Source organism: Hippoglossus hippoglossus, chromosome 8 (genome assembly GCF_009819705.1).
Source record: "Hippoglossus hippoglossus isolate fHipHip1 chromosome 8, fHipHip1.pri, whole genome shotgun sequence".
NCBI classification, from domain to species: domain Eukaryota; kingdom Metazoa; phylum Chordata; class Actinopteri; order Pleuronectiformes; family Pleuronectidae; genus Hippoglossus; species Hippoglossus hippoglossus.
The window spans coordinates 16,025,069-16,038,465 of NC_047158.1; the positions used below are offsets into that span (position 1 = coordinate 16,025,069).

General features: G+C 42.8%; 1 protein-coding gene across 2 annotated transcripts in view; it reads left to right on the forward strand.

Annotated features, from left to right (window-relative positions):
* Window positions 1-3,123: 3,123 nt before the first annotated feature.
* The window catches only part of LOC117766980 (septin-9-like), an 86,995-nt gene continuing 76,721 nt past the window's right edge, over window positions 3,124-13,397 (forward strand). For both annotated transcript variants that reach the window (XM_034594456.1, XM_034594457.1), the window contains exon 1: window positions 3,124-3,456. In XM_034594456.1, coding sequence (XP_034450347.1) covers window positions 3,435-3,456 — 22 coding nt within the window. In that variant the 5' untranslated portion in view covers window positions 3,124-3,434. The remainder of the gene's footprint in view (window positions 3,457-13,397) is intronic.

A 13,397-nucleotide genomic window follows, 5' to 3' on the forward strand; every position in this document is an offset into this window, starting at 1 on the left:
TGCTGAAAAAAAAAAAAACCCAAACCAAACCAAAAAAAAACCCCAAACCAAAACAGTAAGATAATTTATTACCATTGCCAAGTGGAGCCCAGAGCACATGTTCACTAATGCAAACACTGCATCTTCAAACACTGTTAATCAAGCACCAGTTCAAATAACATAAGTCAAGACAAACTGCATCTGAACTCAGGCCTGAGAGACACTGCACGAGTCAACATCGAAATGGCAGACAGGAAAAAAGTGGCTGCAGCAAAGCGTGCAAAAGCGGCGAATGTTTACTGGTGCGGTGTCTTTGTGGTCACAAGCTGTGACTTATTTTTTTCCATGACAAAGCAGCAAATATCATCCAAAAAACATTGAAGTGTTATTTGAGGGTTTGCGCTCGTTTGTGGTGGAAAGTGGCAGCGTACACTGCTGCGTGTGTGCTGTGGCTGCACGTGTGAAGGGGGACCACTAAGAGCAACCTGTAAACAGTTAAGCGGGGAATGGAAACTGCTTTGAGGTGAGTGCTAGTGCGGAAGCTGAGACCCCCTCTTACAAGAACAACATTTGCAAAAAGAGCATCCGCACCACAAGGTCACAGAAACTCTGAAGCTTTTACTTGGTACATACATTTCATGTCCTTTTATAATGATAATGTTGATTTCGCAACTGCAGCACTTTCTAGAAGGAAACACCAAGTGACAAGGTACGCCAGAGCACAAGAACACAGTATGTCACAGAGATAACGATCAGACATCGTTTTACACAGCCAATCGGCAAATGCTTAGATGAGTGTTTACAAAAAAAAAGAATATGCAGTTTTTACTTGGAAGCCACATGCACAGATGATCTGGTTTACTGTGGTTTCAATGAGGCTTTGAAGGCTGATAGTCCAGAGTCTATCAGTTCAGAGGTGCTGCTGAGGACTGCGACAGTAATGAATCAGTGGCTAAATGACTCAGTTCTCCTGTTGTTGTACTTGTTTTCTATGCATGAGCGGAAACAGTGACGTTCTCAAGGTGCTTTTCGAAGTGTAGGTAGGTGTTGGGTGAAAAGGGATTCGGAGTCAAAGCGTCTGCTTACAAACTCTGAAACCATCTGACAGAGAAAGAAAATGTGATGTTTAAAAGTTGAAGGGCTCTTGGGTCATGTACGTTTTGCACTAATAGAATCATAACATGGGTGACCAGTTAACACTATTGTATATCTATCTATCTATCTATCTATCTATCTATCTATCTATCTATCTATCTATCTATCTATCTATCTATCTATCTATCTATCTATCTATCTATCTATCTATCTATCTATCTATCTATCTACCTATCTATCTATCTATCTATCTATCTATCTATCCTCATACATACACATAAAAGTTTCCAAAGCTAAGTATAAGTACAACTTCCAACTCTTCCCCTGTTGCGCAGGTTTTTCGTTTCAACAAGGCTTTTCAATCTATTCAACTGACTCAACTCATACTCATTTGTCTTCAGTATTTTTCCGACAAATTCAGCAAAGACTTCATACATTATCATCTTTACTCACACTGCAGTTTCAGCAGGAAATCAATTTTCGACTAATTCTCCTTTTCTGCTTTGGTCAAGAATCTGGCCACAGAACTTGGAACGAGTAGATTTTTCATTGATAAACCAGTAGAGAGCACATCCAACTTACAGGGCTGACAATGTTTTTTAACTGACAATGTTTTTTAACTGATAAAAAGTATTTGTTCGAACTCATTTCCTCTTAAGATGGTCAAGCCACAGTTAGACTGACTCATTACAGATTTGGAGACAATTGGATTGGATAAAAAAACGCTTTCCTTCAGCATACTTCAGATTTTACTCATTAATCCTCAGATGAACATTGAGTTGGGAACCTGAGGTCCTCCTGTGTGATACATGTGCAGCTCAGAGCCGCGGAACCTCTGAATCAGCAGTCACAGGATCATCCAGATCCCACACAGCGTCATGTCTTCTGATGACATGATCTAAAGCATCCCACACAAAGGAAAATTAAATTGTTCCCTTTTGATACATATCCAACCATCTAGCATCTACTACTACATCTAGTACTTTGACCCCGGGGATGGAGGCTAATGATAGAAATGTTTTGACTTGCACCACAACATGATTAATTACAGAAAACATATATATTGAGTCAGAGCTTGACAAGGGCCCATCAACATGCCAGATAACATACAGTAGATATCTGCTGCGTGTTGTTGAGCTGTTGAGCATAGAGGTTGAAACCAGGTGGCGGCCACAAGAGGTCTCTGCAGCTCAGAGCTGCTTTGAACCAGGATATGAAATAAGTACATGATCGCCAAAGTTAGACATGTGGAATCTGAGGTCAAAGGCTGTGAATAGATATTTGATTAGATGTGGGCTAACTCCACATGTGGCCCCAGCCACCCACAAGGGTTATACTATCAACAGGCTGTCTCCCACACACACACATACACACACACACACACACACACACACACACACACACACACACACACACACACACATACACGCACACGCACACGCACACGCACTCACACACACACACACACACACACACACACACACACACACACATACACGGAACATATTTACATATATGTGACATGTAATATTGTATATTGTACATGTAGAATTTTTGTATATATGTTTTTTTCAATAAACTTGCCTATATATAAGATAGACATGTATGTTAAAAATTATGAACGTAAATAAGCATCTTGTAGTTTCGTATTTATGTTGTTTTAATTAACTTAATAGATATATTTTTCTATATGTACATACATGGGAATTTCACATTTGTTATTAACATATGTATTATGTCATATATCTAAAAGGGATGTATGTAAAAATGATATATCACCATATAACATACTCTTGATATCGGGCCATATAAGTCATATTTTACATTCTGTGAGGGCTGAGCTGTGCAGTTCATGAATCAATCACAAGCCCATGACAGATCATCATTCACACAGACACATGTATATAGATCCTCCTTCTTCCCACTTCCCGAGCTGCACCACGTGAAAGTCCCACAGTGACAGTAAACCACTCCCGCTCCTGCGCAGCGCGTGCGCGTCAGGAGCGCAGGTGTGACTCCCTCAGTCCGCCGCCTCTCTCTCTCCTCAAGGAACGAGTTCAAGACGGGGAATCAGTTTAGGAAGTTCAGCCAGAGGCGAGTTTTTGACTTTTTGAATTCTTACCTCTCACGCATCAGGTGCGTTTGGACAGCTGAGGAGAGACAGAAAGAGAAGGAGAGAGACAGAAAGAGAAGGAGAGAGAGAGAGAGAGAAAGAGGGGAGCGCACAAAAAAAGAGGAGAAACAACCTGGAAACGTTACGGATGCAAACGTGCCTCCTCTGATAAAACACTGAGAAACCGGACTTCGGCTGTGAAGATTTTTTAAGAGCTGAAATACAAGTGAACAGACAGAGGACAACCATGAAGAAAGGTTTATATCCAGGTGAGTGTGTGCAGATCCTGTGGTAACTTAGAAAATCAAACCTTAGTGGCAGCCTGGTGATAGAAAACGGTTTAAGTTGTATTTGATGTGACAACAGAGAGGGAGACTGTCATAACTTCAGGCAAATGGTTAATAGCATTAACACTGAATATGAAACCTGTTTTCGTTTACACTCCCACTGATGAGGAACATTTCAAACTCCTTTTTTTAATTTCCTGTTTTGTTTCTACAAAGGGCTCCACACATGCACCTGTGGGTGTGGTTATTGAGCTTTTCTTGCAGGTTTGGACTCCAAAGGTCAGATGATCTCTGACTGTAGCCACACGCAGGGCATCAGGACAGAGATTCCCGGGCCTAATGCAGCTTTATTTTGGACGAACATACAAAAGACGAAAGTTTAATGTGTCACTTTTGGCCAATTGTGGCTGTTTGTTTTTTGGACACTTTGGTCATTTGCTTTGCAGGATTTCAAATTTGTAGGAGGCAAAAATTTAAATATAACAATATTAATTCCCTTTACAAGACAGTTTGCTCGTTAATCTTCTTGGATTGACAGTTTTATGGTCCAGCTCCTTCACTCCTCCCTCACTTATTCCCTGAAGCATGACTTGATTCATGTATCTACATCAAATCTACAAATGCGTACGTTTATTCAGGGATAATAGACAGATTCTGCATGTGTATAGGCTTGGGGCCAGAAGTCTTCTGGTTTCCGATTTAAGTTTAACCATCCCATGAGACACACTGGGGGCCTTGTGGCCTGAATGGTGATGCGACTGATTTGTGCAGGTAAAGTCTTCTGTTGCTGCCTTGCTCAAAGACACTCCAGAGGTGTTTGCTGCCTTGAGGTTTGAACCTCGTCACGTACAAACAGTTTATTACTCTGTGTACATCCTCATAGAAACACGTCACATCCCTCTTCTCCCCTCTTCCTTTGTCCTTTTCTTCAGCGCTGCTTACTATCACTCTCCATCCCCCCCCCCCCCCCCCCCCCCCCCCCCCCCCATCTCTCTCTCCCTCTCTCCCCCTCTAAGCTCGGGCTCAGTCCAGTGTACACAACCCTAACCCCCGGAATGCCGGCTTTCCCGGCTCCTCTTCCCTCTGAGTCTTTGTACGATGGAGCGTCGGGCGGTTTTCTGTCGGAGCCAAGTGCATGTTGGGTCATGCTGCCTCTCCTCCTCCTCCTGCGTGTGTTCATGTTACCCCTTCGCCGTGCGACGTGTGTGGAGCTGTCACATTCTTTGTCAGGGCTACACTCTGGGAATAGTCTAATAACAAAGCATGTGTGTGTGTGTGTGTGTGTGTGTTGTCAAAGGCCCTCTTCTCCAGTGCGTAGGGGTGTTTAGACAGGCATCAGAGCTGTGGAGGGGTGACTTTGAGAGAGGAAGGGCAGTGTTTCTGTGTATGTGTATGTATGTGTATGTGTCTGTTTTGTACGCAAAAGCCTTTTAACACACACGCACACACACACACACACACACGCACACACACACACACACACACACGCACACACGCACACACGCACACACACACACACTGACTGATTATGCTCCCTGGCACATCTGAACTTTCAGTTTTAACACTCACGTACAGAAATGTGTGTATCTGTCAGGTGGTTGTGTGTTTGAATAGGTGTGTGTGAGCCTGCGTTCACTCATGCAGCCCCTCGCACATGAACCCTGCTCGTGGAGCCGATCCCTGCCTTGCACACCACTCCCTCCAGTTGTCTGAATCAATGAGTAACCTGTATGAATAACAGCCCTCTCCAACACACATACAGAGTCATTATTTTCAAAGTACTCTCCTACTGGTATGTGCCTTTATGTCCTCAACACACACACACACACACACACACACACACACACAATTCCACTACTTGTACCTGTGTGACAAATGCCTCATTCTGTGCTGCATTATGGCTTTTAGCTTGTTTATACTGGAGAGTCAGCAAGGCTTTGATTCGGGGCCTGGAGCTATTGTTAGATGGTAACTTGAAAGTCGAGCTATAAACTGTGTTGAGACATATTTGCCCTGTCATCTAGAAGAACATGCCGAGGATGGTCTAACCCTCAATTTGGCTTCCTAGAAGCCTGTGAATAATAATACTAATAAGTGCTCGGCTCATGTGGACATGCATGTACAGTGCTCTGCGCGGTAGGATCTCAAACGGTGTCTTGGAGATACAGGTCTGAGTTTAGGGCATAACTTCAAACGCAGCGTCAGAGGCCAGTGAGTAAAGGAAGCAGGATACATCTGTTGGCTGGATAACAGGGAACTTTTCATTTTGGTCAATATCAGTTATTATCACGATAAATGTCACATTATTATTTATTAATTTCTTTTTTGCTCCAGAGTGAAAGATTGTTCTTTATGGTCAGTAAATGGCAAACACTTTCAAACATAGTAATTCCAGTGATCCCCAAAAACGTTCATCTTATCGGCTTCACACTTTGCATGTGCATTGTTAGGAGCCCAAGGAAGTGCAGTGTCGATTTAGACTCGTTATATGCGTTCAATATTAATAGCTGGAAATCATCAATCACAACAACAGCCTGTCCAAGACAACATGCGTGTTCATGACAACAGCAACGACAACTAATCATCCAGTCCTGGTTTCTTTGTACTGAGTCGACCTTCATTCCATTTTGAATCAACAGGTGAATGTCTCTCTGTGCAGCAGCGCTGGCGAGGCTTCAGGGTTCTGTGGACGTTTGCGGTCTTTTTTGAATGGAAGAGGAAAAAATAAACAGTTTCTAAACATCAACAGCTTGCATTTTCAGTTGATTGGTGTCTTCATGGCTACATAAATATTAGTGGAATATGCATTTTGATTAGCCATGTAAACGGCTTGGTAACAATATTTTTTAGGGCAAACTTAGCAATGTGGAGTTCCCCTGATTGTGGGAAACGTGTCTATCTTTACTCTGCTGTGTGTGATCCTCCCCCCTCAGCCTTGTGGAGCCGGCTCTGAAGTGTCCACTCTGCTCCGTGTTTATTATCTGCAGCCAAGAATGCAGCTCTGTGATGCTGCTGCTGCTGCTACTGATACAGCAGGCTGCCTGTACTGTCGGCCCGGGGCCAGGAGAGAGCCTGTAAAAAGATAATAGCAGGCTCGGGGATGTTCTGATGTGTGGTAGAACATGTGCGCCGACATCTAGATGGGAAAGATAAAGAGCATGGACTCATACGTTTGTATCACCGTTTCAAATGGTGGACTGTTTGCAGCTCACCAAGCTTATCAGGGACATTACAATCAAGTTCCTCATCATCTGATTCATTTCTTGACTTGATTCGAAGAATTTTAACACTAAACTTGAAAGTTTTGATTGTGTGTGTAAGACACAGCCCGTACAAAAGAGGTAGCAACTCCGCTGTGTGGCAGGAGCAACCTTGTCCTGTCATGACATGAATAAATATTTTTATTGCAACAAGCAATCACTTTTAGTGTCAGTGATTCATATCTGTTCCGAGAACCTAGTGGAGCAGCGATAGAGCTCTGGAATTAGCGCGATAGTGTCATTTATTGCAAAGAGGTATTAAAGACAACCACTCGTTATAATATTATAAGCACCATGGAGTTAAATAAACATTATCTGCAGAGGGTGAACTGAGCTGTCAAGGGCCTGCTTCAGTTTCAGTTTCATTTTGATGAGAGTCTTAAGTCATAGTAATTTAAAGATGGTATTATAACAATTTATATAATGATTTTTCGTGTAGGGCGGCACAGTGTTACAGTGGTTAGCACTGTCGGCTCACAGCAAGAGGGTTTGAATCCCGGTTCGAGGCGGGGCCTTTCTGTGTGGAGTTTGCATGTTCCCCCCGTGTCTGCATGGGTTTTCTCTGGTCCCCTCCCACAGATTGGGGTTAGGTTGATTGGAGGTCCTCTGGACTGTAGGTGTGAGTGTGAGTGAATGGTTGTTTGTCTGAACTGTGAGACGCTGGCGATCTGTCCAGGGTGTACCCCCACCCCAGGGTGTACCTGTCACCCAAAGTCAGATTGGCTCCAGCTCCCCCCTTTCTGAAGATAAACATACATAAAGCTGCTCTCAGACATGCACTGAACTTTGGATAATCTCCTGAAATTATCCAGAGGGGTTGTATGTGAGAATGAAAATGTTCGAGTGAGAGGCTTCGGACTTCCTCTGGAGTTTCTCCTGCCAGCCTCCAAGTAAACAGTCTGAATAACGTCCGAATGAGCCGATGTGAGAACACAGCAGGAGATTCCCTGCAGGACAAACCGCGAGCGAGAGGGTGTGTTGATGACGTTACTAACACGCGATAACGCGATACCCGGATGAAAAAGTGGTGCGGCACACGAAGTAGGCACTGACGAAGATGTCAAGAGAGCTTTTGGTGATAAGCACAGACGCCGGTGTTGATGTGATGTAAGCGAAAACACGTGATCTCAGCAGCGGAATTAAAACGTCACGTCTGCTGTGAACGCCTCTGAGCCGAGAATCGTGAGTTCTCACCTGTGACTTACAGTAAGAACATGTTTGCTGGGGGAGGTTTCATCCCATGAAGCTCTATGGACTATTTCACTGACCCTGTGGGTTTTAACACACTCACAAGAAGAGAGGCGGCGTCTTATCTGCCACACCAGTATTGTTTTATAGGCCGATATCGAAACCTGTCCTTTTGAAGCACTTTTATATGATATCACTTGGGCGTATGTTTGCATTGGGAAGAGTAAGGAAAAGATGTTGAAAGTACAGAGGTAGGAAAAGGCGTAGCTGGTTTATACCTTTTGGCGCCGAAACAAGTGCTATTCATTTGGGCGCAGTGCGGTTCAGGGTCATGGTCAATGTCTTTCCTCGACTATATGGGCCTTCCTCAAACAGCCCCCTCCCCACCCCCACTTTGTCACAGTGTCACTCTGTTTGTCGTTGCACTCATGGAGATGGAGCAACCTTCTTAAAGGTGTAGGGTGTAAATACAGCAGACAAGGAACTGTTTTTTAACCATGATTACCCCCAAACCTTTTTTGGTGGCATTTTCTCTTTTATAAGCATCTAACATCTAATTTCTTACACTTATATTTTCACAATAGACTGAATATCAAGATGGACGACATGATGGCTCCTGAAAAGAGAAGGCAAAGTGTCTCGATTGCCACCTGGTGACTGGCTGTAGTATAAATCATAAATCCTCCTCCATGTTAGAAGATGGGACACGGGCCAATCTAAAAAGTCCATGTTAACGTCAAAATGTTTTTTTCCTCAAACATGGTTTCTATCATTCTAGGTTGTTCCTGTCACACTGATGTTTGCTGTTATGTTTATTTCTACTGGCAAGTTTGTTTTAATTTCTTATTTCATGCGGTAAACAATGGCGTGACACTTCACAGTTGGACTGCTGACTGACTGACTTGTGATTGGTTGAGCGTGTGTGTCGGTAGGACCTCGCTACCACAGCTCCACCCCCCCGATCACTACTGCGCAGACTCTTGCTCCAAATGTGCAAGATGGCAGCGTTCACATTGGGATTTTTTGGACATCATTTCTGGATAGTGGGAGGAAGTGGAGACCAGACCTTTATGTAGACCAGAGAAGGATATGATGCTGTTTGACGGTTTAATAACCTACTTCCACTCCCAGCTGATCGGGTTTAGGATTACACTTTATGTGGCGGCCCCTCCCTATCAACACAGCAAACAGTGTGGAAGTGGGCAGGGAGAGGATGTAGGGGTGGTTTGAGAACGTGTGTGTGTGTGTGTGTGTGTGTGTGTGTGTGTGTGTGTGTGTGTGTGTGTGTGTGTGCGTGTGCGTGTGTGTGTGTGTTCAGTGTGGTTCTGACTCATTTAGAATGCAGCCAGGTAAAGAGGTAAAAAGCTTTATCCGGTCTGTAAAAACAATCTTGATAAATGGCTCCCTTGTCATTCAGTCTTTCTGGAGCTCTGTCTCTCTTTCACTCTCTTCACCAGTCCATCGGATCTCTGCTCTTTCACAGGCAGAGTTGTGAAACGCATTTCCTTAACATGTGTAATGAGGGACATACAAACACAAAGGGACAGATAGGTGAGACAGAGGAGGGAGGGTTAGTGATGTGAACCGTTCTCACGTCTTGATTTTGACTTTTGAGTATAATATATATTTATTGATATATACATAATGTCATATATTTCAGCATTGTACAAGAGATCTGTTTCGACATAAAAATGAACATATTATAAGAGGTAAATTAACAATGAAAGATTAGACAAAGGAAAACATACTGAGAACTATTTTTTGTTGTTATTATTTTCAATGTAATTTAAAACTACATTTTATTATAACACTTCACTTTTGAATTTGAATCTAGAGCATAGAATTTCACAGAATTAGTGGCCATTGCAGCCTTGGGGGTGACTTTTATGTTATTATGAGTTTTAGTTAATTATGTGGTGGGACAAATTAAATTATGACAGGCTCAGACATAATAGAAATAATAATCATCATTTTTATGATTATTATTGTCAATATTATGATAGAGCACCTGTCAAAACACAGTTTCAATGTGCTTTACATATTAAAACTGAAGAATTGAGGGCAAACAATACAGTTAAAATCTTCGACAGCATTAGACAACAATAGTAGCACAAATATAAGAATAAGAAATGTTAGAGATGATAAAAGAGTGAAACAAACAAAATAAAGTAAAACATTATAAAATTATCAAAACAGTCAGTAAGAGCAGAGTTGGATCAAAAGTAAATAGATAAATAAAAATAAAAAGTAGTAATGTCTGCATAATGCATACACTGGAGCTTTATGTTGAGCAGGAGTTGATATTTAATCCAGTTAGGCATCTTAAGTAGGTACAAAGTATATCAAGTATAGAAAGGTTTAAAATGCAATAGTTAAAAACCATGTAAAAGTGAGAACCAGCAGGAAAAGTGTTAATCAGCAGCTGTAACCCTCTTGATTCACACTGTTGTAGTTGGTCTTCAACAATACCTGCCACTCAACTGATTCATGTTTTGATGAAAGTAGCACCTATCCACAAAGGAGAGGTCGGAAGTAAAAGAAGACAGGGGGGAGGAGGGGGGGGGTCCTTCACCTCCTCTGCCCTGCTGCTCAAATACGACCGGCGTGACCTCCTTTTGCAAACAAAAACCTCAGCTAGTTGTGTGCTCGAAAGAGACAGAGCATGCCCTATGGTGTAGGTTTTGCAAATCACTCAACCGGTGGATGCGTATCTGTTTGCAGGCCTTCGTTTATGTGTGAGTGCATGAAATTGCTCTTGGGTCTCAAGTGGGTTAAAGTGCTGCAGCCTCTCCCCTCTGTTTACCTTCTCCAGTTGTCCGAGACCATTAACTAATAAGGTGACATGTTTGTCCATGCAGAGCTGTGCACTTGACCGGTCATGACACACACATACACACACACACACACACACACACAAATACACAGCTTGGCCTAGCACTGCAATTGACATCAATCAGTTGAGGCCTATAGCAAATACATGGCCAGCCGTTCATTCACTCTGCTCCACATATGACTTCCAGCTCTAGGATTTCTTTCCATAAACACTGGATTCAGTCATGTGTCATGTGTCATGTGTGTGTAATGATCTGTGCTGTACATAACAGTGTCATGAGGCAAATATGTCCTCAGAAGATTACCAATCCCCTCGAGGTGGAAAAAAAGACATGGACCATAGTGTCGGAGATTTTTTATGAAACCTGTTGATGCAGTGTCTGTGTGTGTCTGTGTGTGTGTGTGTATGTGTGTTTTGTTTCCTCTTTAGGACCTTTTCCATTATAAACACTGACCTTTCCCAGTCCTATTGAGGCAAAACGTCATTTCTGAAGTCCAGGTTAAGGTTAGGGATGGTTAGGTTAGGAAAGTTAAACTGTGTGTTGATGCAAAATCATGTGTGTGTGCGTGTGTTTGTGAGTGTGTTTATGTGGCTCCGGACAAGACTGAGCAGGTAAGCACAGCCACGACCTTTGCACACACACACACACACACACACACACACTTTTGTGTCAACATACAGTTTCACTTTGCAGTCGTCCCTCCTTTACTGTGTATTCCAGCCCACTGTGATTGGTTGATACATATTTGCTTCATATCAGTCGTTTGTCCTCACTTTAAACTTCACGACTCCCCTCAGTGTCAAATTATATAATGGGACACACTGCTTGGTCTGATTGAAGCACTTTCTGTTGCAAGGGCATATGTGTGTGTGTGTGTGTGTGTGTGTGTGTGTGTGTGTGTGTGTGTGTGTGTGTGTGTGTGTGTGTGTGTGTGTGTGTGTGTGGGTGTGTTCAGCTAACCTTCCTTGCTAGAAGAGAAAATAGGCACAGACATGCATTTTGGCTGCGAGGCCTGCAGAGACTGAGCTAGCTCCTATTTGTTCTGTCATTTTCCACACACTGAAAGCTCTGGAACACACGTCGCTGTGCACACACTCACATAATAGTGTGATGACGTCATCACATGGCCCGTGGCAGATTAATGGTTTGCGCCTGAAGCAAGAAAAAGGGTCTGACTCTTTCACTATTGCATCTTTGACAGCCTTGACACGCCTCTGGGGATTTAAAGAGGCAGGACTTCCTCTGTGTCCACTGACACACACATCAACTATGGATCAGTGTTTACTGTTTCTATAACCTGTTTCTATTCACCCCACTGAAAACAGATGACAAACGCTTTACTCACATCCTCTTCAGTCAAACACAGTCACCCCCTCTCCCTCAGACTAGCTGTCTTTTTGCTGAACACAGTGACAACACAGGTGGAAAACCACTATGTTTGAGGCATTATTGGCAGAAGATGAATGGGTTAGGGTTAGGGTTAGGGTTCGTGCACTGATTTGCGGTGAAAAGTATTTCTAAGAACTTAAAAACAGGACGGGCCGACTGACTCACCAGCCACCGGACGAACTTATCTCGTCTGAACAGCACCTATACACTGTGTGGATGTGAGAGAAGAACAGATGACGGGGGGGGGAGGGGAGATAAGAAAGAGAAGAGATGATTTCAGAGAACTGTAGCTTGTTGTTTTGGTGCCATCGTCTCTGCCAGGAAATGCTGAGCTGTACTCTTCTCTGTCTGATCACAGCAGCAAGCACCATTTACCATAAATACATTGTGTATCATTAAATTAGAAGTCTAAAGTAGGGGCATAGTTTTTATTCACTCTGCATCCACATGAAACATGTTTAAATAAATGCGGGTTTGATTATTAACCTAAACCTAAACCTAAACCTAAACCTAAACCTAACCTTAACCTTAACCTCAACCTTAACCTTAACCTTAACCTTAACCTTAACCTAACCTTACTCTAACCTAACCTTACCCTTACCCTTACCCTTACCCTATCCTAAACCTAAACCTGAACATAAACCTGACCTTACTCCAACCTTAAACATGTTAAAGTTAACGTTATACATCATGGCAACTTGCCTTTTGTCCCCATAAGTCCTCATAATGTGACTGTGTTTAGGTTCTCTGCAACATAAATAACACACACACACACACACACACACACACACACACACTCACCAGTGCCAGTCAGTGGGGAATTATCTGTAGCATTCCGGTGTCACGGGGTAGACGATCAGCAGAGAGGAAGAGGCATTCCTCTGATTCCTAAACCAGCTAGCATCATGTAGGACTCAGCTGGTCACACTGGGAGCTGTTAGATGAGCTTGAATGAGGATGAGAAACCTTGTGTAACTATAAAAGTATCAGGTAACTGAGCTCAACATAACGCTGTGTTTGTGTGCTTGTATAGTTTTGTGCTGTTGTATATAGTTTACCTGCTGGTGTTTGTAACTTACTCTCTGGCTTTCAGCTTGGACTAAATCGTTATTACTTAACATTTTTAAATAATAATCAAAATGTTGCCTCATGCCCTGCAGTTTTATTGCTGTGCTACTTTGAGAGTTGTGTGCTACAACAACGTTTGACTAGCATTTTTTCCACCTCATACACTCGCAAAAATAGAAACAAA